A 26,532-nucleotide genomic window follows, 5' to 3' on the forward strand; every position below is an offset into this window, starting at 1 on the left:
TGAGTCATTAAACTCTTATCGTCAACATAGAATTCATAACGACGACAACTAAAACACTAAGTAGAATTAATTCATTCTTTGTCACATAACATGACCCATATTCGGCCACCACCACACATACATATATTGATGATTCTCATCCATTTCAACACACTACAACAATTAAACATGCTACATAGAACTTAATCCATCACACCCACACAACACTACACATGCACGGCTACAAGCCATGCACACGGCTACACTTCCACATGCACTTCTTTCATGAATTTCATCCATTTTAACATACTACAACATGCATAAACCTTCCATAACATATAAAACAAGATTAAATCTTACCTTTTCCTCTTATCTTCACAACTTGGCTAGGGTTTGCGATTGATAAAACGGATGGTCTATTGGCCCAAACAATAACTCCACGTTAATGAAGGACCTCCAATTAGTGGTTTTGCTAGAAGGAATTATTTTTGTGATGGCTAAATTTGGTCTTGAAATTTGGGAGGGTTGGTCGAATGGCCTTTGTTGTTGTTCTTCAAGTTCTTGATTTTTTTCTAAGTGTGGAAATGAAGAAAGATGACTTAGTGGTCATATTTTATGCTCCTAGATGAATCATACAAGTGTCCATGGCCCACACATGGGTTGGACCAATTAAATTTGTCCACAAAATTGTGTGGGGGCCATCTCCAACCACACGACCAACATGGCCATATTTTCATGATTTGGCAACTTTCCACTAATTCACTTTTAGTCCCAAATTTTCCCAAATGTTCCATGCCAACAAATTCATGAGCAACTTATGTCTTACAATAAAATCGAAGGTCAAAAGTCTCGACTCCGTATCCCGGAATGGTCTTGTCCTTAACTTATCATAGTTAATCCGGATTGTCCCAATGTATAGAATACGGGATATAACTTCCTCCCCCCCTTTAGAACATTCGTCCTCGAATGTTTAATTAGCTTTACGGGATCTTATAAGCACTCGGGGGAGTTTTTTTTTTTTTTTTTTACAATTATCACAACAATGCATTCGTCAATTAACATTAGCAGTTAAGGAATTTAAATTACCTGTAGGCACCGAAAATAAGTGAGGATACTTCCTCTTCATCTCTTCCTCAGCTTCGCAGGTCATCTCTTCTCGATTATTGTTTCGCCACAACACTTTAACGGAAGCCACATCTTTATTCCTCAACCTTCTTACCTGACGATCCAATATGGCTATAGGCTGCTCTTCATAGGATAGCTCCTCTGTGACCTGGATATCATCTATGGGGAATATTACGGAAGGGTCGCATACACTTACGAAGCATAGACACGTGGAATACGGATGCATTTAAGCCCAAAATCGGTTTGGTAGATCTAATTCGTAGGCAACCTTGCCTATTTTACGAATAACTTGATAAGGCCCAATATATCTCGGACTGAGTTTTCCTCTCTTGCCAAATCTCATAACACCTTGCTGGGTGACAACGAGAATACCGATCACGTACGGAAACTCTAAATGTCGACGGCGATTATGCGCATATGATTTACGCGTCGACTGCGGCTAACAATCTCTCCCGGATGAGTTTCACCTTATCAACTGCTTCCTGGATCATATCTGGGCCAATTAATTTAGTTTCACCAACATCGAACCAGCCGATCAGTGACCTGCATTTCCTGCCATACAAAGCCTCATATGGGGCCATCTGGATACTAGAGTGGTAGCTATTATTATAAGCAAATTCAACGAGCGGCAAATGATCATCCCAACTACCTCGGAAATCAATAACATAGGACCGCAACATATCCTCCGGCGTCTGAATAGTGCGCTCGGCCTGCCCGTCAGACTAAGGATGAAATGCTGTATTGAGACTCACCTGGGTCCCTAATCCTTCCTGAAAAGATCTCCTGAAATTAGCTGTGAACTGGGCACCTCGGTCGGAGATAATAGATATGGGAACCCCGTCAAGTCTTACTATCTCCTTAATATAGAGCCTGGCATAATCCTCAGCTGAATACGTAGTCCGGACTGGAAGAAAGTGCGCTGATTTTGTCAGCCTATCAACAATAACCCATATGGAGTCATACCTCCGTGGAGTGCGAGGTAAGCGTGTAATGAAGTCCATATTAATTATTTTCCACTTCCACGTCGGAATCTCCATCTCCTGTAATAATCCGTAAGGTTTACGGTGCTCGATCTTCACTGGACACAATTTGGGCAGAACGAACTTCTGCTATGTCCTTTTTCATACCGTCCCACCAGTACAGGCACATGAGATCATGATACATCTTCGTCGACCCTGGATGAACAGAATAGCGGGCATAATATGCCTACCGCCTGTTTGTCGCCGCGGCCCCGCGACGTCGGTACACGTAATCTGCCTATCATGTAATAATACTCCATCGGATTTAATCTCGAACGGGGTCTTCTCCTTTTCAAGGGCTGTGTCTCTGTACTGTGCTAGAATAGGGTCATCATATTGGTGTCGCTTTATCTCTTCCAGAATAGAGGATTCAGCAACCTTTCGGACAGAAATCCCAGCATCTCCAGATTCGGCCAAGCGGACTCCAAGACTAGCCAACTGGTGAATCTCACAAACCATTTCCTTCTTTTCTGATGGCACGTCGCGGTGCCCATAGACTTACGGTAAGTGCATCTGGCTACCAACATTAACTTTCCCGGGATGATATAAGATATCGACGTCGTTGTCCTTCGACGGCTCTAACCACCTCCTCTCTCCGCAATTTAGCTCCTTCTGCTTAAAGATATATTGGAGGCTCTTGTGATCTGTATAAATATCAACATGAACGCCATAAAGATAATGTCTCCATATCTTCAGAGCATGAATTACCGCGGCTAGCTCCAGATCGTGGGTAGGATAATTCCTTTCGTGTTTTACGAGTAGCAGAGGCATAGGCTATAACTTTGCTTGGTGCGTTAGTACACACCCCGATCTGACACCGAACGTCACGATAAATAACATGCCTATCCGATCCTCGGGAAGAGTCGAAGCTGGAGCCGTCAACTCTTTCGACATCGGAAGGAAACGTTCGCAAGCATCGGTCCACCGGAACTTGGCTCCCTTACGAGTTAGCCTTGTTAAAGGCGGCGAAATCGAAGCAAATTTTTCTACAAATCTCCGTGTAACCGGCCAATCCCGAGGAAGCTACGCACCTCCCCGTAGGCGTCGTGGGTCTGGGCCAATCTTTACGGCCTCAATCTTACGGGTATCCACCGGATGCCATCGCTCCGATAATATGCCCCGGAATGCCACCGAAGTCGGCCCGAATTCACGTTTAGAAAATTTAGCATACAATTTCTGGTCTTAGTACGCCAATACCGTCTCTCGAATGATGCACGTGCTTTCTTTGACCGAGAATAGACCAAAATATCATTGATAAACACAATCACGAACATATCTAAGAACGGTCCGAATACCCGATTCACTCAAAGTCCATAAATACGGCTCGAGCATTAGTCACCAAAAGACATCACTCGAATTCATAATGCCCATACCTGATCCCCGAATGTCATTTTAGGAATATTTCACCTCTCGTACTGTGACTCGGTGATACCGACCGGCAGTCTATCTTCGAGAAACACTGCACTTCGCACCGATCAAACAAATCATCAATCCCGGGGGCGGGTATTTATTTTTGACGGTTACTTATTCACCGCCAGAATCAATGCACATTCGCAATGACTCCATCCTTCTTCTCACAAACAATACCGCGCTCCCGTGTGATGTCGGGCCTAATAAAGCCGCTTCTCTAATAAATCCTCCTTCAATTCTTTAATTTGTGCAACTCCGTTACGTAGGAGGAATAGATATAAGTGAAATATCGCGCAACATCTCATAGCTCGTACCAATAGCGTTTGGATATTTAGGGTCGACGATGAAGAAGTTAAAGACGATTTTTCAAAAATCATTTTAATGTGCAAGTCGTTAGAAAAATTATTTGTGATTATTATTAGTATGGAAATATGGCGAGAGGTTAAAAGGCGGAAAGAAATTTGCAAACGCCAATGAAAATAATGCTGAGACAGGGACAAAATGGTAATATTGAAGAAAAAGTCAAGGGGCAAAATGGTAAATTCAACCAAGCTTCATGAAAAAAATTCCATAAAAAGGCCATAGTGACGTGCTTGAGCGGACCAAAAAAAAGAAAAGGACAAACAAGTCATCTTTGCCGAGAGTTTCAAGAAAATTCTAGAAAATAAATGAAAGGGGAAAAAGAAAGAAAAATCTAGGAGAGGGGCATGTGCCCCTCACATGCATGTAAAGATGATATATATATATTTGATCATCTTTTAATTCAAGACAAGCCAAGAATAGAAAGAAAGAAAGAAAAGAAGGAGAAATAATCACCACGGCCATTCCGCCATGGTCCTCAAATTTGTCCCTCCAAATTTTGATTCCAAAATTATTTTCTTGTTGAATTCCTACTAATAAGGCCCCTTAACGACGTGGTGCAATTGTTTTTGAAGAAGAAGTTCTTATTTCTTCAAGTGAGCAACTTTGGTGAAGTAAAGAAGTAGAAGAAAAGGTAAGGATTCATCTCTTTTTATTATGTTATGAAGATTGGTTTATGTTGTAGTGTATGCAAATGAGTTGAATGCATAGAAATATGGAAGTTTGCATGGTATTTGGATATGCATGCATGGCCGAATACGTGTAGTATAATTATGTTGGATTTTATGTTGTATTTTAGTTGTGGCTATTGGAGTTTGTATTAGAAATGAAAGTTGGAAAAAAGTGGATGAAGTTGAAATTTGCCATGTTGGCCGTGAGTTAGGTGGTGGTGGAATAATGATGGAATTATGTTGTTTAATATGTTAGTTGCGTAGATTGTGATCTTTATAGTATAACGGAAGTTTAACGATTAAAGTTTGGTATCGAATTGCATATATGTGTTATAGGAAAGTATGTGTGTTCTAACATAGTAGTGAAGTAATTTATGGTGATGAATGGTTTTAGGTGTTAGTTATGATTGTCGTTGATGGAGTTGGAAGATGATAATATGTTATGGATGTGTTTGTTGAAAAATGGAAGTTTTGGATAAGTTATGCTTTCGATGGAAAGTTGGTATATTTTGCAAATAATATGCAAAGCCATATGTAATGCTTTTATGTGATGTTGAAATGATCTTGATGAGTAAATGAGTATGGAAATATTGATATGGATTTGAAATTGTGAAGTCGAATGGAAAGCTGTCGCATTATGTCTGAAAGTGAACTAGTCATGTCATGTTGTGGTTTGTAGTGATTATTGATGTTCTTGGTATTGTTGTTGGGTATAGTTGTTGTTATTTTGGCGAGTTAAATTCTCGGGGCGGCATATTTATAGAGGTGCTGCCCAAATTTTTATAGACAATAATGGCTAAGACGGAAATTGTGAATCTCATGAATAGTAATTGGTCAACATGACCATTCGCAGATTTTTGGCAAACTTTGGACAGGATTTAGTATGCCGTAAGCGCGGTGATACGTAAGGCTTACCCTTCCTTCTGGCATGTCATAGATGCGAATAGGCTTGATTAGGTGCCTCGGGGGTTACTCTAATTCCTAGCAATCAACTTGAATTTAGTTACTATTCATTCAAGAAAAATTGAACTAATGAGTACGCCCTATTGCTAATAAATGTTCAAATGTTTGTAACTCTTAAAAATGAAATCGGAATGCCTTGGAATCTTCGAGGGATGAACCAATGAAACATAATGGCCATGTTTTTATGTTAGACACCCGACTTGATCCGATGTGGGCCCACAAAACCCCGAGACCTAAATGTATAGTACCATCCGCTTTAACCCCGACGATAATTAATGGAAATGGTTGTTAAGGTTACTCGTGTTTGCTATAGGTATCAGAATTTAGATATGAGTACTACCGATTTGATTATCCCGATATGAACACTCCGATATGAATGATACGAAAGAACACTCGACATAAGCATTCGATATAAATTATTCCGATACAAGTACTGAATAAGTATTCGGTATATACATATATGTTTACAGAGAAATTCCCGATCTAAGTATTTTGTACAAACATTCCGATATGATAAATCCGATATGGGTATTCCTGTATGAACGTCCGATATAAATATCCCGCTATACGCATTTGGACATGAGCCGTCCGATTCGAGTGTCCTAATACGAATACTCTACGTAAGCCTTAATGTTCTTCATGTATGATCGGAACCGCTTAAACGGTCCGAAGAGGTTTCGGTACGTTAAATGCTTATAATGCTCCGATGCTAACTCGGAAGAACCCGAGACTTGTTCTCGAATTCGATGTTAATAAGCGTACGTATCCATTGAGTCCGATTTCATATGCATATGTTTCCGCACTACTCGCCGCGCGCGACTCAATGTATCCTTCCACCGAGTCCCGGCCAGGGCATGTTATGATCTCGTGTGTACGTTACGATACGATTCCGATTCACCGAGTCCCGGCCAGGACATGTTCTCGTGCGCACTTTCTTCATATATTCACCGAGTCCCTGCGTACTTCGCGGGGCCGGACACGTTATCCGTATGTAATTACGATGTGATGTTATGGGGATGGTGGCCAGGACGGCACACATGATTATTATCCACCGAGACCCGGCAGAAGGCCGGACACGTTATGTATGTATGATCCCGATATGCATGATTTCATCTACCGAGTCCCTTAATAAAGTAAGGTCGGACACGTTATGTACTTATGATTAAATATACATGATTTTATCCACCGAGTCCCTTAATAAAGTGGCCGGACACGTTATTTGCATATATGATATCCGATTCGCTATACATGGTCCTATTCACCGAGTCCCCATCGGAGGGCCGGGACACGTCATACACATACGAGAATTATGATTTTGATACGGCATTCTCGTATTCTCGGTCCGACATACGTAAGCTTCTGAGCCTTCTGTATGTTCGGTACTCAGTCCGATGTATGTCAGTATCTGTACGGTTTGTATGTTCTGTATTTCGTCCGTTATATGATATCATCTGGACATTCTGTACGTTTCATATTCCGTCCGATATATGATCGCATCTGAGTGTTCGTACGTTCGTGCGGTCCGTCTCGACGTACGACATCACCTGACGCTTTCCGTATCTTCTCGCACTTCTTCTGGACACGCGGTCCGAAATCCGTTGCGCGCGCTACTAGGTATTCTCGACGATTATTTATCGTTTCCGTATACTTTCGGCTTATGAAACGTATATGTATGAATTGTGGTCGAAAGGTATGTGTCCGGTACTCTCGATATATATATATAAGTATTTAATGCGTGGTCCGTCCGTTCGGGCCACGCCTCGCTATTTATGTCGCATGCCTTACGTACTCGCATATTCCGACCGACCCCGCTCTCTGGGCCGCGTTTTCATGCCGCGCAGTACTCCCGCATGAGCCGATGTGATTATAAGATGTTCAGCAGAGATGGCAAGCCTCGTTTTTCAGTCTTCCGAGTCGTAGTTTGTCTATGGCAGACGTGGATCTGTGTTAGACTGCGGCAGACAGCGCGTGGGTATGATATGTCACACACGGTCGCTCCATCTAGATATGTTGATTTGCGTTATGTATTAAATTTTGTATAATTACGTATTTTGTAAAATTTGAAAGCTTCACTATGTCTTTCATGATTATTCGATTTAGAAGTTTGAAAAAATATTTATGCGCGCAATAGGAGTACGCGGGTTCGCTCGGGCCCGATGTAAGGTCGGTGCCCATCACGTCCCATGGAATTGGGGCGTGACAACATCAATGGTGAACTCTATCTCCCCGCTTCTCGGGAGGAAGGCTCCGGAAGCTCATCCGGGAATACATATCCGGAAATTCATTAACCACCGGGACCGACCGAAGTTTGGTGCCTCTGTCTTTAAATCATGCGTACACGAACCGTATGATAAATATAGCCTTTTTCTCGATCATTTTTCTTGCCTTGAGGTATGAAATAAACACACCTCGCGACGCGTAGTTACATCGTCCACTCTATAACTCGGTTCCCCTCCGGAAATTGGAAACGACTACCCTTTTTGACAATCAACATTAGCATAACAAAAAGCTAGCCAATCCATACCCATATTAACATCGAACTCGCCCATATCTAACTCTACGGTATCCGCCTTAGTGCGGCGCCACAAATAATTATCGAACAATCTTATAAACCGCCCGGCTATAACGAATCCCCCGGCGTAGCTACCTCAAAAGGCTCTACGGTTGATCTCTATCCCAATTTTATTAGCAACAAGGGGAGAAATATACGAGCAAAAGAGAGCCGGGATCTATCAAGGCATATACATCTCGAGAGAAGACTGCAAGAATATACCCGTAACAACATTAATTAGGCGACGCCTCCCGATCCCTCGCCGGCCAAGGCATAAATACGGCTCGAAGGACCGCCAGAACCGGTGCTCGCCACGACCTCTACCGCGGCTGCCAGTGCCGGCGCACACCCCCGCACCGCCCCCGAGTGGACACCCTCATAAGGTGGCCCCCGGCCACGGTGTAAAGCAAGCACCCGTGGCACATAACACCCCCCCCCCCCCCGTGGTGTCTCCCGCGTGAGGACATCGGGGTGGCGGCCTCAACCGTCGGAACCTTCATCCATTCGGGAACCCGAGGCCCCGAGCTCGACCGCTCTCCCGAATCAAAGCACTAAGACTATCCTCCCCGGCCCGCGAACCGTGGGGGGTGTGCTCTGTGCCGGCCGGGGAGGACACCGCGAGGCCGGCCGCCGAGGTCGTTCGGGCCCGCAAGACTCTCCGTAATACCTGGCCGGATCTCGGCCCTTTAGGCCGGGCCCCGGCCATAAGCCCCCGTCGGCCGACGCCCTCTCGGCCCTCCACGTTCGGGCGTGTGCTCGTATACGGCAATGTCCAGGCTCGGGCCGGGCGCCATCACCAAATAGCCGTCGACCAAATAACGCATCTAGTCCCATCACATATCGGTGCATCCGATCCGTCATATCGCCCACATAAGCGGTCGACATATCGGCCGCCGAATCAAACTCCAAACCGTACTCCTCGGACGCTCTCGCCCTCTCGCTTCAACAAGCAGAATCTATCTACTCGGCTCGCCGTAACTCGTGAGGCGTAAAATGGCCAAGAAAGGCCCCGCAAACCTCGCTCCATACGGTCGAGTGGCACCCTCTCCCCCGGATAAATCTCAGACTCGTACCACCACCGGCACATCATGCACCCGATGATCGCACCACCGTACCTACCTTCGCAGGCCTTAATAAGCCACAACGTACGCCGCATCTCCCAAACAAACTCCTGAGGATCCTCCGCGGGCTTTGATCCGAAAAACTCAGGGGGACCGCAAGTCAGGAAATCACGGGCCCTCTGACTGTCATACCTGTCCGCGCGATCACCCTCGATCCGTGCTCGCGAACTTCGTCGCCATCAATCCGCCGACCAACCAGACCGCATCCGCATCGCCCGATCCTCCGCCCCTGGCCGGCGAGGCTCTGGAGGCCCGGCACTCGAACCGGGAGCCGGCGCGGAGCCGGCCTCGACCCGTCCGCCCTCGTCGGCCGGCCCAAGCCCCTCGACATCGCGTGTAGTCGAACCGGGCCGGCCGGGGCACAATCTCGGTGCATGTGCTCTCGGCGCACGGCCCCGGTAACTCGGCCCGGGCCGGTCTCCCCCATCGGCCATGTACCTCCTCCTTCGCGCCCGTGGCCTTTCCTGAGGCATCGCTGAAAACATAACAATTCGTTAGGGAGAGTCATCCCGATAACACGCCCTCTATCGCACGATCTAGGGTCGAAAGAAAGATGACATCCTAAACGCCCCCCGTAGCTTCACTCGCTATAGATGTGGTGCACGATACACCGATAAACAAGACTCTCTTCGGACACGGTGCAGTAGACATTCCGAGGACGAACCGCTGATAGCCACTTTTGTCACGACCCCGATCCATAGGCCGTGACTTTATATTTTTAGTGTATATACCTACACATTATGCACCTTCAAAAACCTATATACATAATGTACCTGTCTTTTGTATATAAGTGTATAACACTGTATAAAAGTGTTTGCGGGCCAAAGCTTTGCAATGTACGTTTTGGGCTACTTTTTTGCAATGTAAGTGAGCAAATTGTATATTTCTGAAATTTTTCCTTAAAAAAAGGGCATAAAGCACGATGGTTTACTTAATACGAGGCGAGGCACAAGCCACAAGACATGGAGCATAAGTCCAATAAATCTTTAAATTTTTAATTTATAAATTAATAAAATATCATAATAACACAAAACTAAGAGAAATACATTAAAAATTAAAAAAAATTAAAAAAAATATATTGAATAATGCAATAGTGCAAGGTTATTATGAAATACAAATTAATTACCAACTTTCAAACAATTAAAACATTACAATTTCTTAAGAAAAGTTATCAAACTACACATTTACCTCCCTAATTAAAGTAAATAAGCGATAAAACTTTATTAGTATTATAATTTAAAAAATTACCTCTTTATGAATAAATAAAATTGCTTTCAAACAGCACAGTAATATAAGTCTCATAAATTTGAGAGACATATATAGAACTAAGACATGAAGATCAATATATCAAGTGAAATTTCAGCTATCTATTTTCAAAAAAATGAGCAAATGATATTCACCTTCATGATATTCTCAATTAGTAAATATGCAATACTATGACTCATTATTTGAGTTACTCTCAATCTTAATATTTTTAGATGAATTCAACTTTAATCATTTTATTAAAGAATTTTGAGGGTCAACAATGTTAATTAGGTAATTTCCCACATGATTTTGCACAAGAATGGTAAGGCAAGCCCCGAACATTGAGGGTTAGGCGTGTTTAGGGTGCGCAATCAAGGCATAATCCTCACAAACCAAAGAGCATTTTGCAAGTGATCCACTGAAAGGCTACCCCTAGGCCCAAAAAGCTTTATACAACAGTGGATGATAATTTATTGAAGGAATAATTACTTGGCATAGCTACTTCTAAGAGGTAATTATTGATAATAACTACCTTTTAATTTATTTATATTTAGTAGCTACAGTGATTTTGTAAATTACCATTCGTATTTATACCAAAATACATCAAGCTTCTGTGGCTGGAGTGGTTATTGGGTGTGGCTCTGCCCCTATCCGTCCATGTTCAAACCCAGCCAACCACATTACTTTTCTTACATAATTTTCCTTGTTTATTCTCCGTGTATCTGAGTGTATTTCGTCATATGTATTTGGCTCACATTGTATCTCATATGTATTTGGCCTGACTGTCTTGTATCTGAATGTATGTGAAGCCAAATAGATATGAGATACATTCAAATAAAGTTCAAATATATGTGACAGATACAACTGAACATGTACACTTAAATACAGCGAAAATGTACAACTTATTGAATTATCGATAATAAAGTTCAAATATACCTTTATTGAATTGTCGATAATATTAAGATTAAGAAATGTACTAATATTGAAACCGAAAGAGATAGATGTGAGAAAAAATGCAAAAAAGGTCGAATTAGCCCTTGTATTAATCCAGATTGAGCAGCTTTGTCCTCGTTTAACTCTTGGTGCAATATTAAAAAATAGAGGGAATTTTTTTTTAATGTTAGTCCTTGACCTCCTAACAGAGCTCAAACTTGAGGGAAATTTTAAATTATAATCAAAAGTTGTTTGGCAAATTTGGACCTTTTTTGTCAAAGAATTCAGACACGTTGAGTCCACCCATCTCATGCTAAGTTAATTTCCTGGATGACCACCCAAGTTTAGGAAATTTCCTACAAAAGTTACTTTTATTTCATTTAGGATAATAAAGTCATCCAAGTATCACTATTTTCCTCAAAAAGTACCCTAACACCTCAAAAGCCTCTTTCTCTCCTAGTTGGTATATCACGTCATTAAAGCCCCATATTTAACTCATCAAACTCATTTACTTAAATTCATATTTTATATCCAATAAAAAATGGCCCAGTTAAAAAGCGGCAAAGAAACAAACTAGCATGTAATCTAAATGAATTAGAATTAAAAGATGAATTTTTTAAATCTATAGATACCTTTTGCATGAGAAATAAAAAGACCTCGATGGTATGGAAATGGTGCCAAAACTTACATTACTATATTATATAAGGGACAACCCAACTTTTTTGTGGTACTTAGTTGGAGACTTTAATTACATTACAATTAAGCCTTACAACTAAGAGGTTCCTTCTTCCAAATTTGCCCCCATATTTGTCTTTTATTACTTCATCTATTATAAAGTGTTATATAAAGATTAAGCACTTTCAAGTCTTTTTTGGTAATACAAAATTCCTTAGACTAACTTTTTTGAACATGATGTAACATGTACTTTAACTTTTTCATATGCCACATTTTTACTCCTACTATATTTCTTTATTACTTAGGGTGTCACCCTTTAAAAAAATAAAATTGATCTTCGTTTGAATTAGATATTGTTACCTAATTTGTTTATTTTTATCTAAACTATTTGTTAACAATATTGAAATTTGAACCTTATCATCACCGTGTTGTGTTGGTTTGTACGTTGATTAGCTATATCGTTCATGTTTAACAAAATTAACTTTTTTCGGATATTATTTGGTATATTCTAATATTTTATCTTTTAAAATGCATGCGTACTTAAATATTACATAGTTTCTAAAATGATAACATAATGAACAATGTATGTTGTAGCTTATACTCCATTCATCTACAAAAAAAAAATAGTGTCAGGCGTACTACGCGCAGTGGCGAAGCCAGAATTTTCACTAAGGGGGTTCAAATATGAAAAAGTAAACACACAAAGAAGCCAAAGGGGGTTCAACGTCTAATATATATACATAAAAAATAATTTTAACCACATATAAACAAAGGTAATTTTTCGCCGAAAGGAGTTCGTATGAACCCTCTTGACCCTTCCTCCCTCCGCCTCCGACTACGTGGTATGAATTCGTATATATATTTCTTAATATAAATTTACAGTTTAAAAATTACATAAAAAGAAACTATAATTCAAACTTCATGGAGTAGTTAAAAATGTTGAGAACATCTTTGAAAATATGTAGTTAATGAAATACTCCCTCCGTTTCAATTTATGTGAACTCATTTGATCGCACGAAGTTTAAGAAAGTAAAGAAGACTTTCATAACTTGTGGTGTTAAATAAGTCACACATATTTTGTGTGGCTATAAATCATTGGATAAAGGTAAATTATTTCCAAATATAGAAAGAGGTCATTCTTTTTTGCACGGAATAATAAGGAAATAGGTTCACATAAATTGAAATAGAGGGAGTAGTTTTTTAGTTTTTCAAGCAGCAGTAATGTCAAACAACTTATGATAAAAGGGAGTAAGTTTTTTTTTTTTTTTTGTGATTTTTCATATCGTTTTTTTTTTTTTTTTTTGGGGGGGGGGGGGGGGGTTGGATTTGTTTGTTTGCATGGAAACATGAATGAATCATGCATCATTGAAGCTTCATTTGTGTTTGAGAAAATAATTAAAATATATATTTTATAAAATAATGTTCCACTTAAACTAACAAAAGAAAAAAATGTCATTTTCTCATTACATAACTTTAGAAAGTAAAAGGAAAGTTTAATTATATTTGACAAAAAAGAATTAATTTTCTTCATACTTTCAACATACTTTGTACAATTTAAATGAAGTGACATCTACAAATATTGTAAAGTATAAAATTTTATTTTAAAGTTATCTTTGTTTTATAAGTAACCTCATCAAAATCTCAGTAAAAAATAAATGTTGCATATAATTGATGTGTCTAGAACCATATTATTTTTCTTCTTTTTGGAAGAAAACGTTATAGTTCATAATGGATGTTGTTAATCACACATATGCTATAACTAAGTTGGATTTCAAGAAATTATCAAAATCTAAAATTTAAATAAAATTCAACAAATAACAAAAAATAAGAGACTTTATGTCATGTAAATGTTTGAAGGTAAAAAGAAAGTCTAAAGTAAGGACAAAAGAAATCTATGTTCAATTTTTAAATACTTTTGTTCAATTTAAATATTAAGTCTTTTTTTTTTCTTTTCAAAAGTTAGCGAAGACTGTCGAACTAATTTTTCAATAACTTAATATAAAAACAAGCGAAAAAATAATTATATGTAATTACAAATGTAACTTTTAATCTTAGTTTTGGGCCCAGGCTTAGCACGGGCCAAAATGCCACTAGTTACTATATTATATAAGGGTCAATCCAACTTTTTTGTAGTACTTAGTTGGAGAGTTTAGTTACATTACAACTAACCTTATTTTTTTTAAATATACGATTAATTAGATTGTTTATAAATTAAATCGACACGGATGTAACCTTTGTGTTATATGTGTAATTCCATTTTAATTTGGAAAGAATATGTTGGTTAATGTGGACAAAAATATGTTATTTAAAAAAACTTGAATTTGATTAGAAAGATCAAATTACTTAAATATTAATTTCAATTGAAAGATAATATATTTAAATCGAGATTTAAAAAATTAGATTTGAAAAAGTGGCTTAATAGTAAGTATGGTTTGATTCTTTTGCCGCTCTTTAACAATGTCATATTTAATTGGGTATAAAATATGAATTTGGCTAAATGAGTTTAATAAGTTAAATATGTCTATTATTAAAATTAAAAAATGAGGCTTTAGTAACATGGCATGCCAATTAGGAGAGAAGGAGGTTTTAGAGGTGTTTAGGTACTTTTTGAGGAAAATAGTAATAATACTTTAGTGACCTTGCTATCCAAATTAAAATGAAACAAAAGTGATTTTTGTAGAAAATTTTCTAAACTTGGGTGACCATCTAAGGAATTAACTCATCTCAATGTTGGAACACTGTTGATATCAAGAACAACCACAAGATGATTTACTAAAGTTAAGGCCATGAATGACCAGAAGTGTACGGGACTCCGGAGGACAAATTGGAACATATTTCTAACTAATATGACATTCGGGGAAAAAATTACTATGTACCAATACGTACATTTTCTCTCAAGTTTGTAATGACCTTAATCACAAAATAGATGAAGCATGCTAGTCAAATTCTGTCCGTCCGCCAGGCCAAGTGGGCGCGAAGTGTGAGCTTGTAACAGTCACCATTCTGAGCAACAAGTGTTCACTACTCCCTAAAGCCCTCGACCGTTTAGTTCTGTTTCAACCCTTTAATTTGGAGTTTATTGCCTGTTTGGCCTTTTTCTTCTGCAAATGATTTAATTGTGAATTTAAACCTGTTTTCCATATAAGATCCTTAAGAGATACGTTACGAGTTGTTACTATCCATAAGGACAAACTTGTGAGTTTTCTAGCAAATTAGCTGTCCCCACGCCAAACGCAGTGTTGTTAAGGGTGGTCGGGTGGTTTGTTAAGAGAGAGAAGGGAAAGTAAGAGGAGAGAAACTCACTTTTGATAAAGGAACATTTTACTTAACTGCAATCGCATTCAAATTCATCGAATCTAACAAATTTTAACTACTGTATGTCTAAAGTTAAAAGAAATATGAGAAGGACGAAAAATCGCCTCTGGTGAATTTTAATTTGACGGTGTTTTAAGCTATATTTTAACTGTTAAAAGTGAAATGACATAAGTGTATAATTAATTTCTTTTAAGCAATCTTTCATTACATGATTTCCCTTAATATGAATTTCATGAACTATTTAAGCACTTGTATTATATTTTTTGTTAAGAATGTTATGACAAATTACGAACGAGAACGTACGTTTTGCAAAGTTTGAAGCCAAAGGTCTAAAGTATGTTTCTTGAAATGTTTTGAGTTACCCTAAATATCTAAGAAAGGATATTCAAAGTCTTTGTTGGATTGCGATTTACCCTGAAAATACCGTGTAAGAGCAGGATTAGTAAGATCGCTGGTTAGGCCACTATGAAATTGCATTAGTAAGGCAAATACTTGTATTAGTAAAAGAACATCAAACTGTGTAGCACCGAGGGAAAATAGCACAGTCGATCAGCGGAAATCGTGCGCCATACTGATCATGTGGTGACTTAATATTAAAGATGTTAGAGTCGAGTGCTACTCTTCAGGTTAAAGTAAAGTATATCCTTATTTTATAAATTGAACTATTTAAGTTTCCAACTTAATAAATGTTTTGTGCTTGTAAAAGTTTTAAGTGCTTTTTGATATTTATATCATTTTGTTTCAGTTTTAGTGAGGGAATCTTTGATACTCACTAGGTTACGAGGAAGTCATACTCTAGTTAGAATTTTCTTCACACTCCACATATTTTGATGGACTCCACTTTTGTTGTTCATTAGGGACACGATCAGCTTCTCTTTAATATTTTATTTATGCTCTAGGTGGAATGGCCAGAAATCTTTTTATCTCCTGCATTCTGGATATTCTTATATCGAAGAGGATTGCAGACATCGTTGGATTTTTATTTCATATGAGTAGTTTTATTATGAAATATAAGTATATGATATTCCCTAATGAAATTTTAGATTTAGTAAAGATTAATGATAAGTTTTGAACCTTTGTTATCAAGATAAGTTTATAAGTCTACAATTGAATCCTTTCTAAGATTTTTATAATGATGCATCAATTGGTGTGACTTAAAGTTGTTGTATACCGGTTACCATTTATTCATAAAACATGTTTTGACATCGCTATAACAAATAAAAATATTTGAACAAACGAGATTGCTATAAAGAGGTTTAACTGTATAAACATGATTATGCTATATACATTCTCTTTTATCTGTCTTTGAACTTTTATCAACATCAACATAAATGTGAGTTGAAGCAAGCCTGTAACCTGGTTCTAACCAAGAAATAATCAATAACTCAAAACTGGTTTTGCAATTTCTCTTCATTGGACAACTTTTAACTATAGGTTTGAAGACCGGCTTTAACTTTTAACCAAGAAATTGTGCATTTTCGAAATTTCTTTTTATCTTTCCCAAAAGTACTTTTATCCCCATACAAAACTAAGGAGATAACAAAGTTTGCGAGGTAAACTTGCATTTTACACAAGTGAGTGCATTCTTTTGACTTCTCATGATAAATGATTATGTGCAGTGTTTGGATTTTGGAAGCAGTCCACTTGCTATCACCACGATCTCACCCTCCAATTAGCTGGCCCTCTCTTTACCGTCTGATCATTTATATAAAGGCCCAATTGCTATATATTTTATCGTTATCCTCACTGATCGGTGTAACCGCTTATTCCTATAAGAGAAATTTGCACTTCTAAACTTTCTGATCATTGATAAATTTTTAATTAGGTCTTTGAATAGTCAAGTATACTTAATCTTCAATTCATCAATTTAATCTGTTACTACTACTCGCCTGTATTGTTTGAGCTTCTGAGTTCCTAATTGGTGCATACTTATACAACAGCGTATGTAACCCTTAATTGTTAATCTCAATGTGTGTGATACCATTTGGCGAATACAAAGTTTTCTTAAAAATAAAATTACCTAAAATAAGTTATAAATATTTATAGAGTGCAAATTATCTTATTATGGGTAACATAAAAAGATTAAAATTAAATTGTTTTAAATATAGAAATGCGACATTCTACGGAAAAAAAAGTTTGTTAGAAAGTCTTAAAATACAACATATCAAGACAAGAACTGTGTGACCAAGATTGTACTAGATTGAAATGCAACAAGTATTATTTGAATGTAAGTGAACATACCAAGTGCAGTCAAATACTCCTTATCATATGTAAATATCAATCAAATACGTATTTGGCTTGACTATAATTATAAAAATTTAGTTACTAAGTAATATTCTCAATATATATACAATTATTTTTAATATATAGACAGATAAAGTAACTAATCCAATTCGCTTATATCCAACTGTGATGAATTAAGCCATCTAAAACATTTACGTTTATTTTTAATTGCTTAAATTATATAAGTACTTCCGTGTGTGTATGGCAGCAATAAATTTTAAAGCTTATGGGTTTGGGATGCTAGTTCTTTTAAGTTACTAGGTTTTAAATTACTCTCTCTGTTTCAATTTAAGTGTCTTAGTTTGACCGGGCATAAAGTTAAAGAATTAAAAATAGACTTTTGAATCTTGTGGTCCTAAATTAAAGATGTGTGTAATTTACTAAAATATCCTTTGAATCTTGTGGTTTTATACTTGCCATGTAGAATGTTTGAATTGTAAACTTATTAAATATAGAAAGAAATACTTTGTTTTGAACAGACTAAAAAAGAAAGTAAGACACTTAAATTGGGAGGGAGGAAATAACAATTTGACACACATTGAATAATTTTTTTAGTATAAATATAAGATTTGAAGCAAAGCTACTGGATTAGACCAAAGATGTAACCGAAGTTGTGAGAATTTTATGTGAAGGGACCAAAAGTGAACATTCCAAGTAATTATGTGCTCAATTAGATTATCACGAGAGACGAGATTAAAATTAATAAATAAGTAAAGGACTAAAGTGAAACTATCCCTTCCTATAAATAAACACTCAACCCAAGCACAATAGCACCGTCTCTTTCATTTTCCTTCACTCTAAAAAAGAAAATAAAAGACAAGAAAAGACCTCAAAGTGATAATTGAAGATGTGTGGAGGTGCGATAATCTCAGATTATGAACCAGTGGGAAACCGGGGCCGGAAACTCACTGCACGTGACTTGTGGGCTGAGCTTGACCCCATCTCTGACTTCTGGCCATCTTCCTCCATTGCCGGCAAACTTGATCACTCTCCGACTAACTCTCTGGATAAGCCTAACAAAGCAGATTCTGGCAAACCTAATCAACCACAAAAAGGTAAACTTGCCTCACTCACATATGTGCTTGTGCTCTATAATGTACTTATATATATATCTGTTTAATGATTGTTATCTCGAGATTAGCATGCGATACACTAGTATACGTACCGTATCTGCAAAATATAAATTAAAAAGTAATAAAAAAACGCTCCCTTTTTCGGAACCCCAGTAGTCATTTCAGATACTCTGTATCTTTGTTTAAAATTACACCATATCTAATTTTCAGGTGAATTTGTACATTAGTACCTTAAATTTTATGAAATAAAGTTTATAGAAACTGCGCGAACTAATATAGTAACGCCTCCATCCCAATTTTTGTGGTATTTTTCAGATTTTTCGAGATTCAAACAAATTTTTCTTTGACCATAATTTTTTTTTAAATATTTTTTAAATATTTTAAATTGTCAATTCTCGTGACTTAGCCGTACCTTGTAAGAAGTTTTTAACTACGTAAATTTTATTTTAAAAAATTTAAAGATTTTATGTCTGAATTTATGGTCATAATAAAAAGTTTTGACTTTCAAAAGTCAAACAACACTTAGATTGAGACAGATGGAGTATTTCAATTTTTTTTACAATTGGAAATATTTTAAAATATTTGAAAAATGGTATTGAAATAAGAAAAATTCAGTGTTACAAACGGGACAGAGGGAGTAAATAAAATACTTCTTTCATCTCAATTTGTTTGTTTTAATTTACTTTTTAGTCTCTTTTAAAAATGAAGGTGTTTCTTTTCTAATTTGACAACTCTTTAATTACGACATCCCGCGTGGTATGTTTAAGGCCATAAGTTTAAAAGATATTTTGATACATAACACATATATTTAGTTTAAGACCATAAGATTAATTTTTTTTTTTTAAAATAATTCTTAATCAAATTAAGATAGATAAATTGAAACGGAGGAAGTGCTAAATGTTTTTATTACAAGTGATGTTATTTGGATTTAATTTTTATTCATACGAATTAGAAATAAATAAAAGAAAGAAAATAATAATGAAAAATTGTTGGGATAAAGAGCGAATAAATGCAATTATAGGACGTGGCAGTCTCTGAGAATCCAAGTGACCTATAATTTTGTAGAACTTACCTTAGAAGTTTTATGGCCTTTTGAATTGTATATTAGTATATTGGTATATGATTATGTAGATATTTACACGCATATAAACTATATCTTTTCATCTTTTTAATGCTTCTAATTGCATCCGGATGTACACAAGAGTTTACTCCCTTTTTTTTTATTTAAAAAAAAAACAAATTAAATTGCGGCAATGATGTAATTTCTGAATTTATTTTCTTAAATAATTAATTCCATATTACGAGTATCCGCCGTCAATTGCGTTAATGTATTTGAACATGTGTTCTGCTTCAATCAAATTAATAAATTGTTTTTTTTTGTCGTTTTCAAATTAAATTATCATGTCAAACTTATCAAAACCGTTTTTTTTTTTTAAAAAAAAAAGGAGAACAAAAGAAAAACAATCATCATGGAGTAATATTTGTTGGAATCTCTCTCCAAACAAAATTTATTTGTTTTTTGTGCAAAAAGAAGGCATCCCCTTTCCTAGGAGCAGTTCTTTACGTTTTTATTGTTTTTAATATTCCTTCGGTATTTAAATGTTGAAAATTACTCTTTGGTCATTTTGGTTTGGGAGAAATTTTAAGTTGTGGTATAATATATTTTTTGGGATTTCTTGAAATATTTAACATGTTAATCCAAAATAAATTATTTTATCCGTTTTAGTTCCAAATATTGACCAAATCTATCCCTGATGAGGGAAAATCATAAAAGGAAAATCAGACATCAAAATTCAATTTTACCAAGAATTAATATTTACCTTACTTTTTGCATGTAATAGAACTAATTAAGTGAGTAGTCACTTTTTTTTTACATGTGTATACAATCGTGTGGGCCACTTCATATTGATATGAAAGACTTTGCTTTAGTTCATGTCACCTGGTCATATTAAGCCATCACTTATGGGGGCAGAAGCTGGTGAATAATTTAGTAATGTCAAAATAATAAATCAACATGGGATTAAATTGATTATTGTGGTTTTTGAAGATTCAAAATAGAATTAAAATAAAATCCAGAGATGTGGAATGACGTGGCGAAGAGAAGCTATCAATAATCATATGGTTGTTGTGTCTATAATAAATATGTATGTAACAATCAGCAAATACTTGTGTATATCATTAGTATAAAATTTGTACACAGCTGTGGAAATTAACTTTTTCTGGTGAAGTACGAGGTGAATTGACAAAATGTGATATGCAGATACGAGTGTGAAGGTTGAGAAGGAGAGCAGTGGGGCAAGGCCGAGGAAGAACAAGTACAGAGGAATAAGGCAGAGACCATGGGGAAAATGGGCTGCTGAGATTCGTGATCCTCAGAAAGGCGTCCGCGTGTGGCTAGGTACATTCAACACTGCTGAGGAAGCTGCCAGGGCATACGACGAGGCTGCCAAGCGCATCCGTGGCGACAAGGCCAAGCTCAACTTTCCCCAGGCTCCACCTTCCACCCCATCACCACCGGCCAAGCGACAGTGCACTAGCACCCTCCCTGATCCTCCAGCACTCCTAGGGAGCTCTAACATAATGCCTGACAACCCTTCGTTGATGAACTTCGGATATCAGAACCAAACAGTACCCTACTACCCCATGGAAATGCCCGTTGCTGAGGAAAATCATCATCATGATTATGAGCTCAAGGAACAGATTTCCAACTTGGAATCTTTCCTCGAGTTAGAGCCAGATTCATCTCAGTTTTCAGGGATCGTCGATTCTGACCCCGTTGATATTTTTCTGATGGAGGACTTTGCTGCATCTCAGCAGCAGCAGTTCTATTGAACATGATCAAATTATCATATAGTTACTTTCATCCTAAGTTGTTTGGTGTGTATTTTCTGGATGAGTGACTCTGGTTAATTAGCTTTTGGTAGTAGTAATGGTAGCACAATGGAGAAAGTACGTATGATAATAATAAGTTGCGTGCCTTTGCATGCAATTGTAATGTTAATGCTATGTTGTCTTGTGGTGTTTATGGTTTCTAGATCTTGGATTACGCTTATGATGTTTGGTGCATGCATTATCTTTGCTTTTAGACATTAAGAAAGGTCATTAAGCACTATGTTGTATATAAAATTATTCTACCCCTTTTAAGTAATAGTGCTTTATAGCAAAAGTGTTGGGAGACATCGGAGAATAAATTAAAATACTTGTCCTTGTCAACGAATGTTCATTGAACCTCTTTAGAAACATCTATTATGTAAATACGAGTTGGAATTTTGTAATGGTTTGAGTGTGAATTTGAGCATTTTTTTTAAAACCGTCTTCAGCATTAATTTATTCTGACATTGGTAGGGGGCATATATAATCTCAGCATTAGTTTATTCTAACTATGACAAAAAGCATAAATATCAGTTCAGCATATCCCAATAAGGTCACATCTCGCTTCTTTTGTCAAATCATAAATACTACTACTACAAGAGGTCCAAAAAGTAATACTGTAGTCAAGTTCTACAGTGTTAATTACCCTCAACTTTTCAATAGCGATGTTATGTACAAGTTATTGACGTCTATTTCGTTTTATATTAAAGCTGGGCTTACTTTTAACTGATAATTGGACTAGACGTAAGAAAAGCAACGACTCTACCATTTTATGATGAATTGTACACTTTTTACGAATAATGGGCTAAAAAAGTTATTGTAACTATAACTAATAAAACGATACATTGAAAATGAAATATGAACTGATACATAATTTAAGGTTTGTTTGTTAGCGCGAGAGTACGGGAGCGAGGAAGAGGTGATCTAGCAGTACTCGTCTACTAGATTAGGAAAACCTGTGAAAAAGGTAAAAAAGTTGGAGAAAGTAAATTAAAAGATGCAAATGCATTTACACTCTCTTTCTCAAAGGTGGAACAAAACAAAATTAGTGACTAATTTCTAAAATGAATTATTAGTACACTTAAAACAGTAGTGGTATCTTATTTTAAATATGGTAGTGTATATGGCAACTGGAAGGATCAAAAGCACAAGTAAGCCCAGCTTTCAATCACCAGACACAAATATAGTGTTTCTAATATATTGGGAAAGAGGAAAAAAGACGGGATAGTTTCTAAAAAGTGGTAGTGTATATGGCAACTGGAAGGATCAAAAGCACAAGTAAGCCCAGCTTTCAATCACCAGACACAAATATATAGTGTTTCTAATATATTAGGAATTAGGGAAAGAGGAAAAAAGACGGGATAGTTACTTTTTCGGGCTGCCGTAAAAAATAATAATCGATAAATATATATGTTATACACACATAAGATATACATATATATACATATAATTACATAATCAGCATATATGTTATGTGTATTTTAGCTCCCATAAGATCAGATTACCAAATATCTTTTCCTCAAACCCATCATCATTGATCAATACATTTTCAGCTTTATCAAGTTTAAAAAATAAATTCATAATTAAATTTTGCCCCCATAGTATCCCATTTTAGGATAAAGAATCAAACATTTGAAAAGATAATCGTTAGATGACTATTGTTTCCAAGCCAAATGATCCCTTAATGGAGGACGAATTTTAACCCACAAATATAGTCGGGGAAAACTATATACAGTAGGAGCGATCTAACCCATCATTTAAAACACATCATTTGTAGGTGAACTCCTGCCAATCTAGCTTTTTCCCAATCTCATTGTCACAATTTTTTTTTTGTCGCCAATGTTTTAAAAGGCAAACCAGTCATTTTATTGTAATGGTGTGAGACATTAACTACACCCAAGCCATGGAACGCAGGTCCCTATTCTATTTTGAATGTTTAGAATATATTTTTTATATGGAAAATTTAGGATTATACAATAAAAATGTATAACATTTAAAATTGAACTTCGTATAAAAACTGATCTAGATATATCATAGTATATGAAATAACAATACAACAGGCCACTGAAGATTTTTACCGAACAAAATGTTGAAAGAACTCAGTGATGGTGAGGGTAGAAGCATGGAAGAACAGTTGAGAGAAATGAAGAAAATATTTGTGTTATTCAACCTGTTTCAATGTACAGACTAACTAACTCTAATATCTCAGAATCGCTATACTTAAGTTCTTACTAACTAACTAATTAGTGAATTACTACACGCCCCGTGTGTACAGCTAGCCCACTACTCTCTATTATAGCTGGCCCATTCCTCTCAATACTCCCCCTCAAACTGATGGATGAAAACAGGTTCTTCATCCCCAGCTTGTCTATCAAGTACTCATGTTGAGGTCTGCAAAGTGCTTTAGTAGCGATCTGCGCCCGATTGTTCTAATGTGCCAATGTCTTGAGTTTGTATCAAACCTTCCGGATTTTTTCTCTCGACAAAGTACAATCAATATCAATATGTTTGGTTCTTTCATGAAAAATTGGATGAGCGCTATTTGGATGGTCACGATCGTCACAAAATAAGTCACCGGTAGCTTAAGTCATTTCTCAGCTTCTTTGAATAAGTCATTCAGCCAAGTGATCTCAGCCACAGTTGAAGCTATGCTCCTGAACTCTGCTTCAGCTGAACTCCTAGACACAGTCTGTTGTTTCTTGGATTTCCAAGATATCAGTGCTTCACCCAATTTGATTGCATAACCTGTGACAAATTTCCTTGTTTCTACACAAGACCCCCAATCAAAGTCATAGAAAGCTGTGAGTTGAGGTGTTGTATTTGCTGGCATGAACAACCCAAGCCCTGCTGTGCTCTTAATGTATCTGACTACCCTCATAGCTGCTTCCACATGAGAAGTCTTTGGTACATGCATTTGTTGACTCAAAGCCTGAACTACAAAAGCCAAATCAGGCCTTGTCATAGTCAGGTATAACAGCCTTCCTATAATTCTCTGATAGGCTCCTTTATCTAGTAGAATGGCATCAGTACCAGTTGATTCTGGTTGAACTACTTGATCAAACTCAACTGAGGTCACTTTCTGATTGAATTCCATTACGGTAATAGCTGGTTTGGTACCAGCTAGGCCCAACTCAGATACTAGTTCAAGAGCATACTTCCTTTGGCATAGATGAATGCCCTTCTCAGACCTACAGAACTCAATGCCAAGAAAATACCTTAGTTCTCCAAAGTCCTTCATTTTGAACCTTGCTTGCAAATCCTTCCTTACCTGTTGAATGAGCTTCAAACTGCTGCCAGTCACAAGTAGGTCATGAACATACACCAACACAATAAGTATGTCACCCTACTTGTGTTGAGTGAATAAGGAATAGTCTAGATGAGATTGTATGAACCCCATGTCTGTCAGTGCTTCAGTAAGTTTCAGGTTCCATTGCCTAGGGGTCTACTTCAGTCCATACAGGGACTTGTGTAACTTGCACACCTTCAAGTGTGGCCCCTGATACTCCCCCTGACTAAGAAAACCATCAGGTATTTGCATATATACTTCCTCCACAAGATCACCTTGCAAAAATGCATTATGGACATTCATTTGAAAGATGTACCAAGATGAAGAAGTAGCTAGAGCAACAACAGCTCTGACAATTACCATTTTAGCAACTGGAGAAAATGTCTCAGAATAATCAACACCTTCCTGCTGACTGTAGCCTTTGGCAACAAGCCTGGCTTTATACCGCTCAACCTCTCCAGATGACTTGCATTTCACTTTAAACACCCACTTGCATCCTATAGGAGATTTATCATGTGACAAGTCTATAATAGACCAGGTTTGATTGTCCTGAAGGGCCTGAAGTTCAGCTTTCATAGCATCTACCCATAAAGGGTCCTTACATGCTTCTACAAAGGAGTTTGGCTCATGAACTGCTGAAAAGGCAGCTAAAGAAGCACTGTAGGATAGGGAGAGATGGTCATAGGAAATGTAATTTGCTAGAGGATAATGACAGGTTTTTGAAGGCATGATATAATCGCATGTACCAAGCCGGTTGTTTTTGTGGTCTGGAAGATCTCCTGACATCAGCAATTGGAGGTGGAGTAATGGAGGAAGGATAAGGTCTTAAAGGATGAATAGATTGAGGGGAAAGTGGGGGTGTAATTGCATCAAGTATCTGGGTCTGTGTTTGTAGAGATGGAGATGCAGTAGTGATATGAGGAGTGGATGGTGGAACTGACACTTGAGTATGAGACCTAGGAGGGGACACATCATACTCAGGAAAGGACAGAACAGGAAAAATAGAAGATGGTTCAGTTAATAAGTTGTGGAAAGGGAAGACATTTTCCTTGAACACTGTATCTCTACTGACAAAGAACTCTTTTTTAATGAGATCAAACAAAATATAGCCCTTTTGTGATGAAGAATAACCCATGTGAACAGAGGGAATAGCTCTAGGGCCAAACTTGTCACCCTTCTTCACCCTAGTAGCATAACACAAGCTGCTAAACACTCTAAGATGGTCAATTTTAGTAGGTTTGTTGAAGAGCTTAGCATAGGGAGATTTCCCATTAAGAACCACACTTGGCAGCCTGTTCAATATATAGATAGCAGTGGCAACACAGTGCCCCCAATACTTCAAAGGAATATGGGCTTGAAATCTTAGGGCTCTAGCCATATCAAGGATAGTTCTGTGTCTTCTCTCTACCACCCCATTTTGTTAGGGTGTGTACACACAAGAACTCTGATGAAGTACCCAAGATTCTCTAATTAGTGAATTAAATTGCTCATTAAAAAGCTCAGTGCCATTGTCAGTTCTCAGGCACCTAAGTGTGGTATCAAATTGAGTCGTTATTAGAGCAAGAAAGTCTCTGAGAATCACTATAGTGTCAAACTTAGTGGTCAACAAAAAAAATCCAAATATACTTAGAGTAATCATCCACCAGAGTAAG

General features: G+C 37.3%; 1 protein-coding gene across 1 annotated transcript; it reads left to right on the plus strand.

Annotated features, from left to right (window-relative positions):
• Positions 1-18,459: 18,459 nt before the first annotated feature.
• On the plus strand, positions 18,460-21,746 carry LOC132034409 (ethylene-responsive transcription factor RAP2-3). Its single transcript, XM_059424756.1, has 2 exons — positions 18,460-18,705; positions 20,984-21,746. Exons 1-2 carry the CDS (start codon positions 18,498-18,500, stop codon positions 21,553-21,555), a joined length of 780 nt encoding a protein of 259 aa, XP_059280739.1. The 5' UTR covers positions 18,460-18,497; the 3' UTR covers positions 21,556-21,746.
• The last annotated feature ends 4,786 nt before the right edge of the window (positions 21,747-26,532 follow it).

Source organism: Lycium ferocissimum, chromosome 10 (assembly GCF_029784015.1).
Source record: "Lycium ferocissimum isolate CSIRO_LF1 chromosome 10, AGI_CSIRO_Lferr_CH_V1, whole genome shotgun sequence".
Taxonomy (NCBI): Eukaryota; Viridiplantae; Streptophyta; class Magnoliopsida; order Solanales; family Solanaceae; genus Lycium; species Lycium ferocissimum.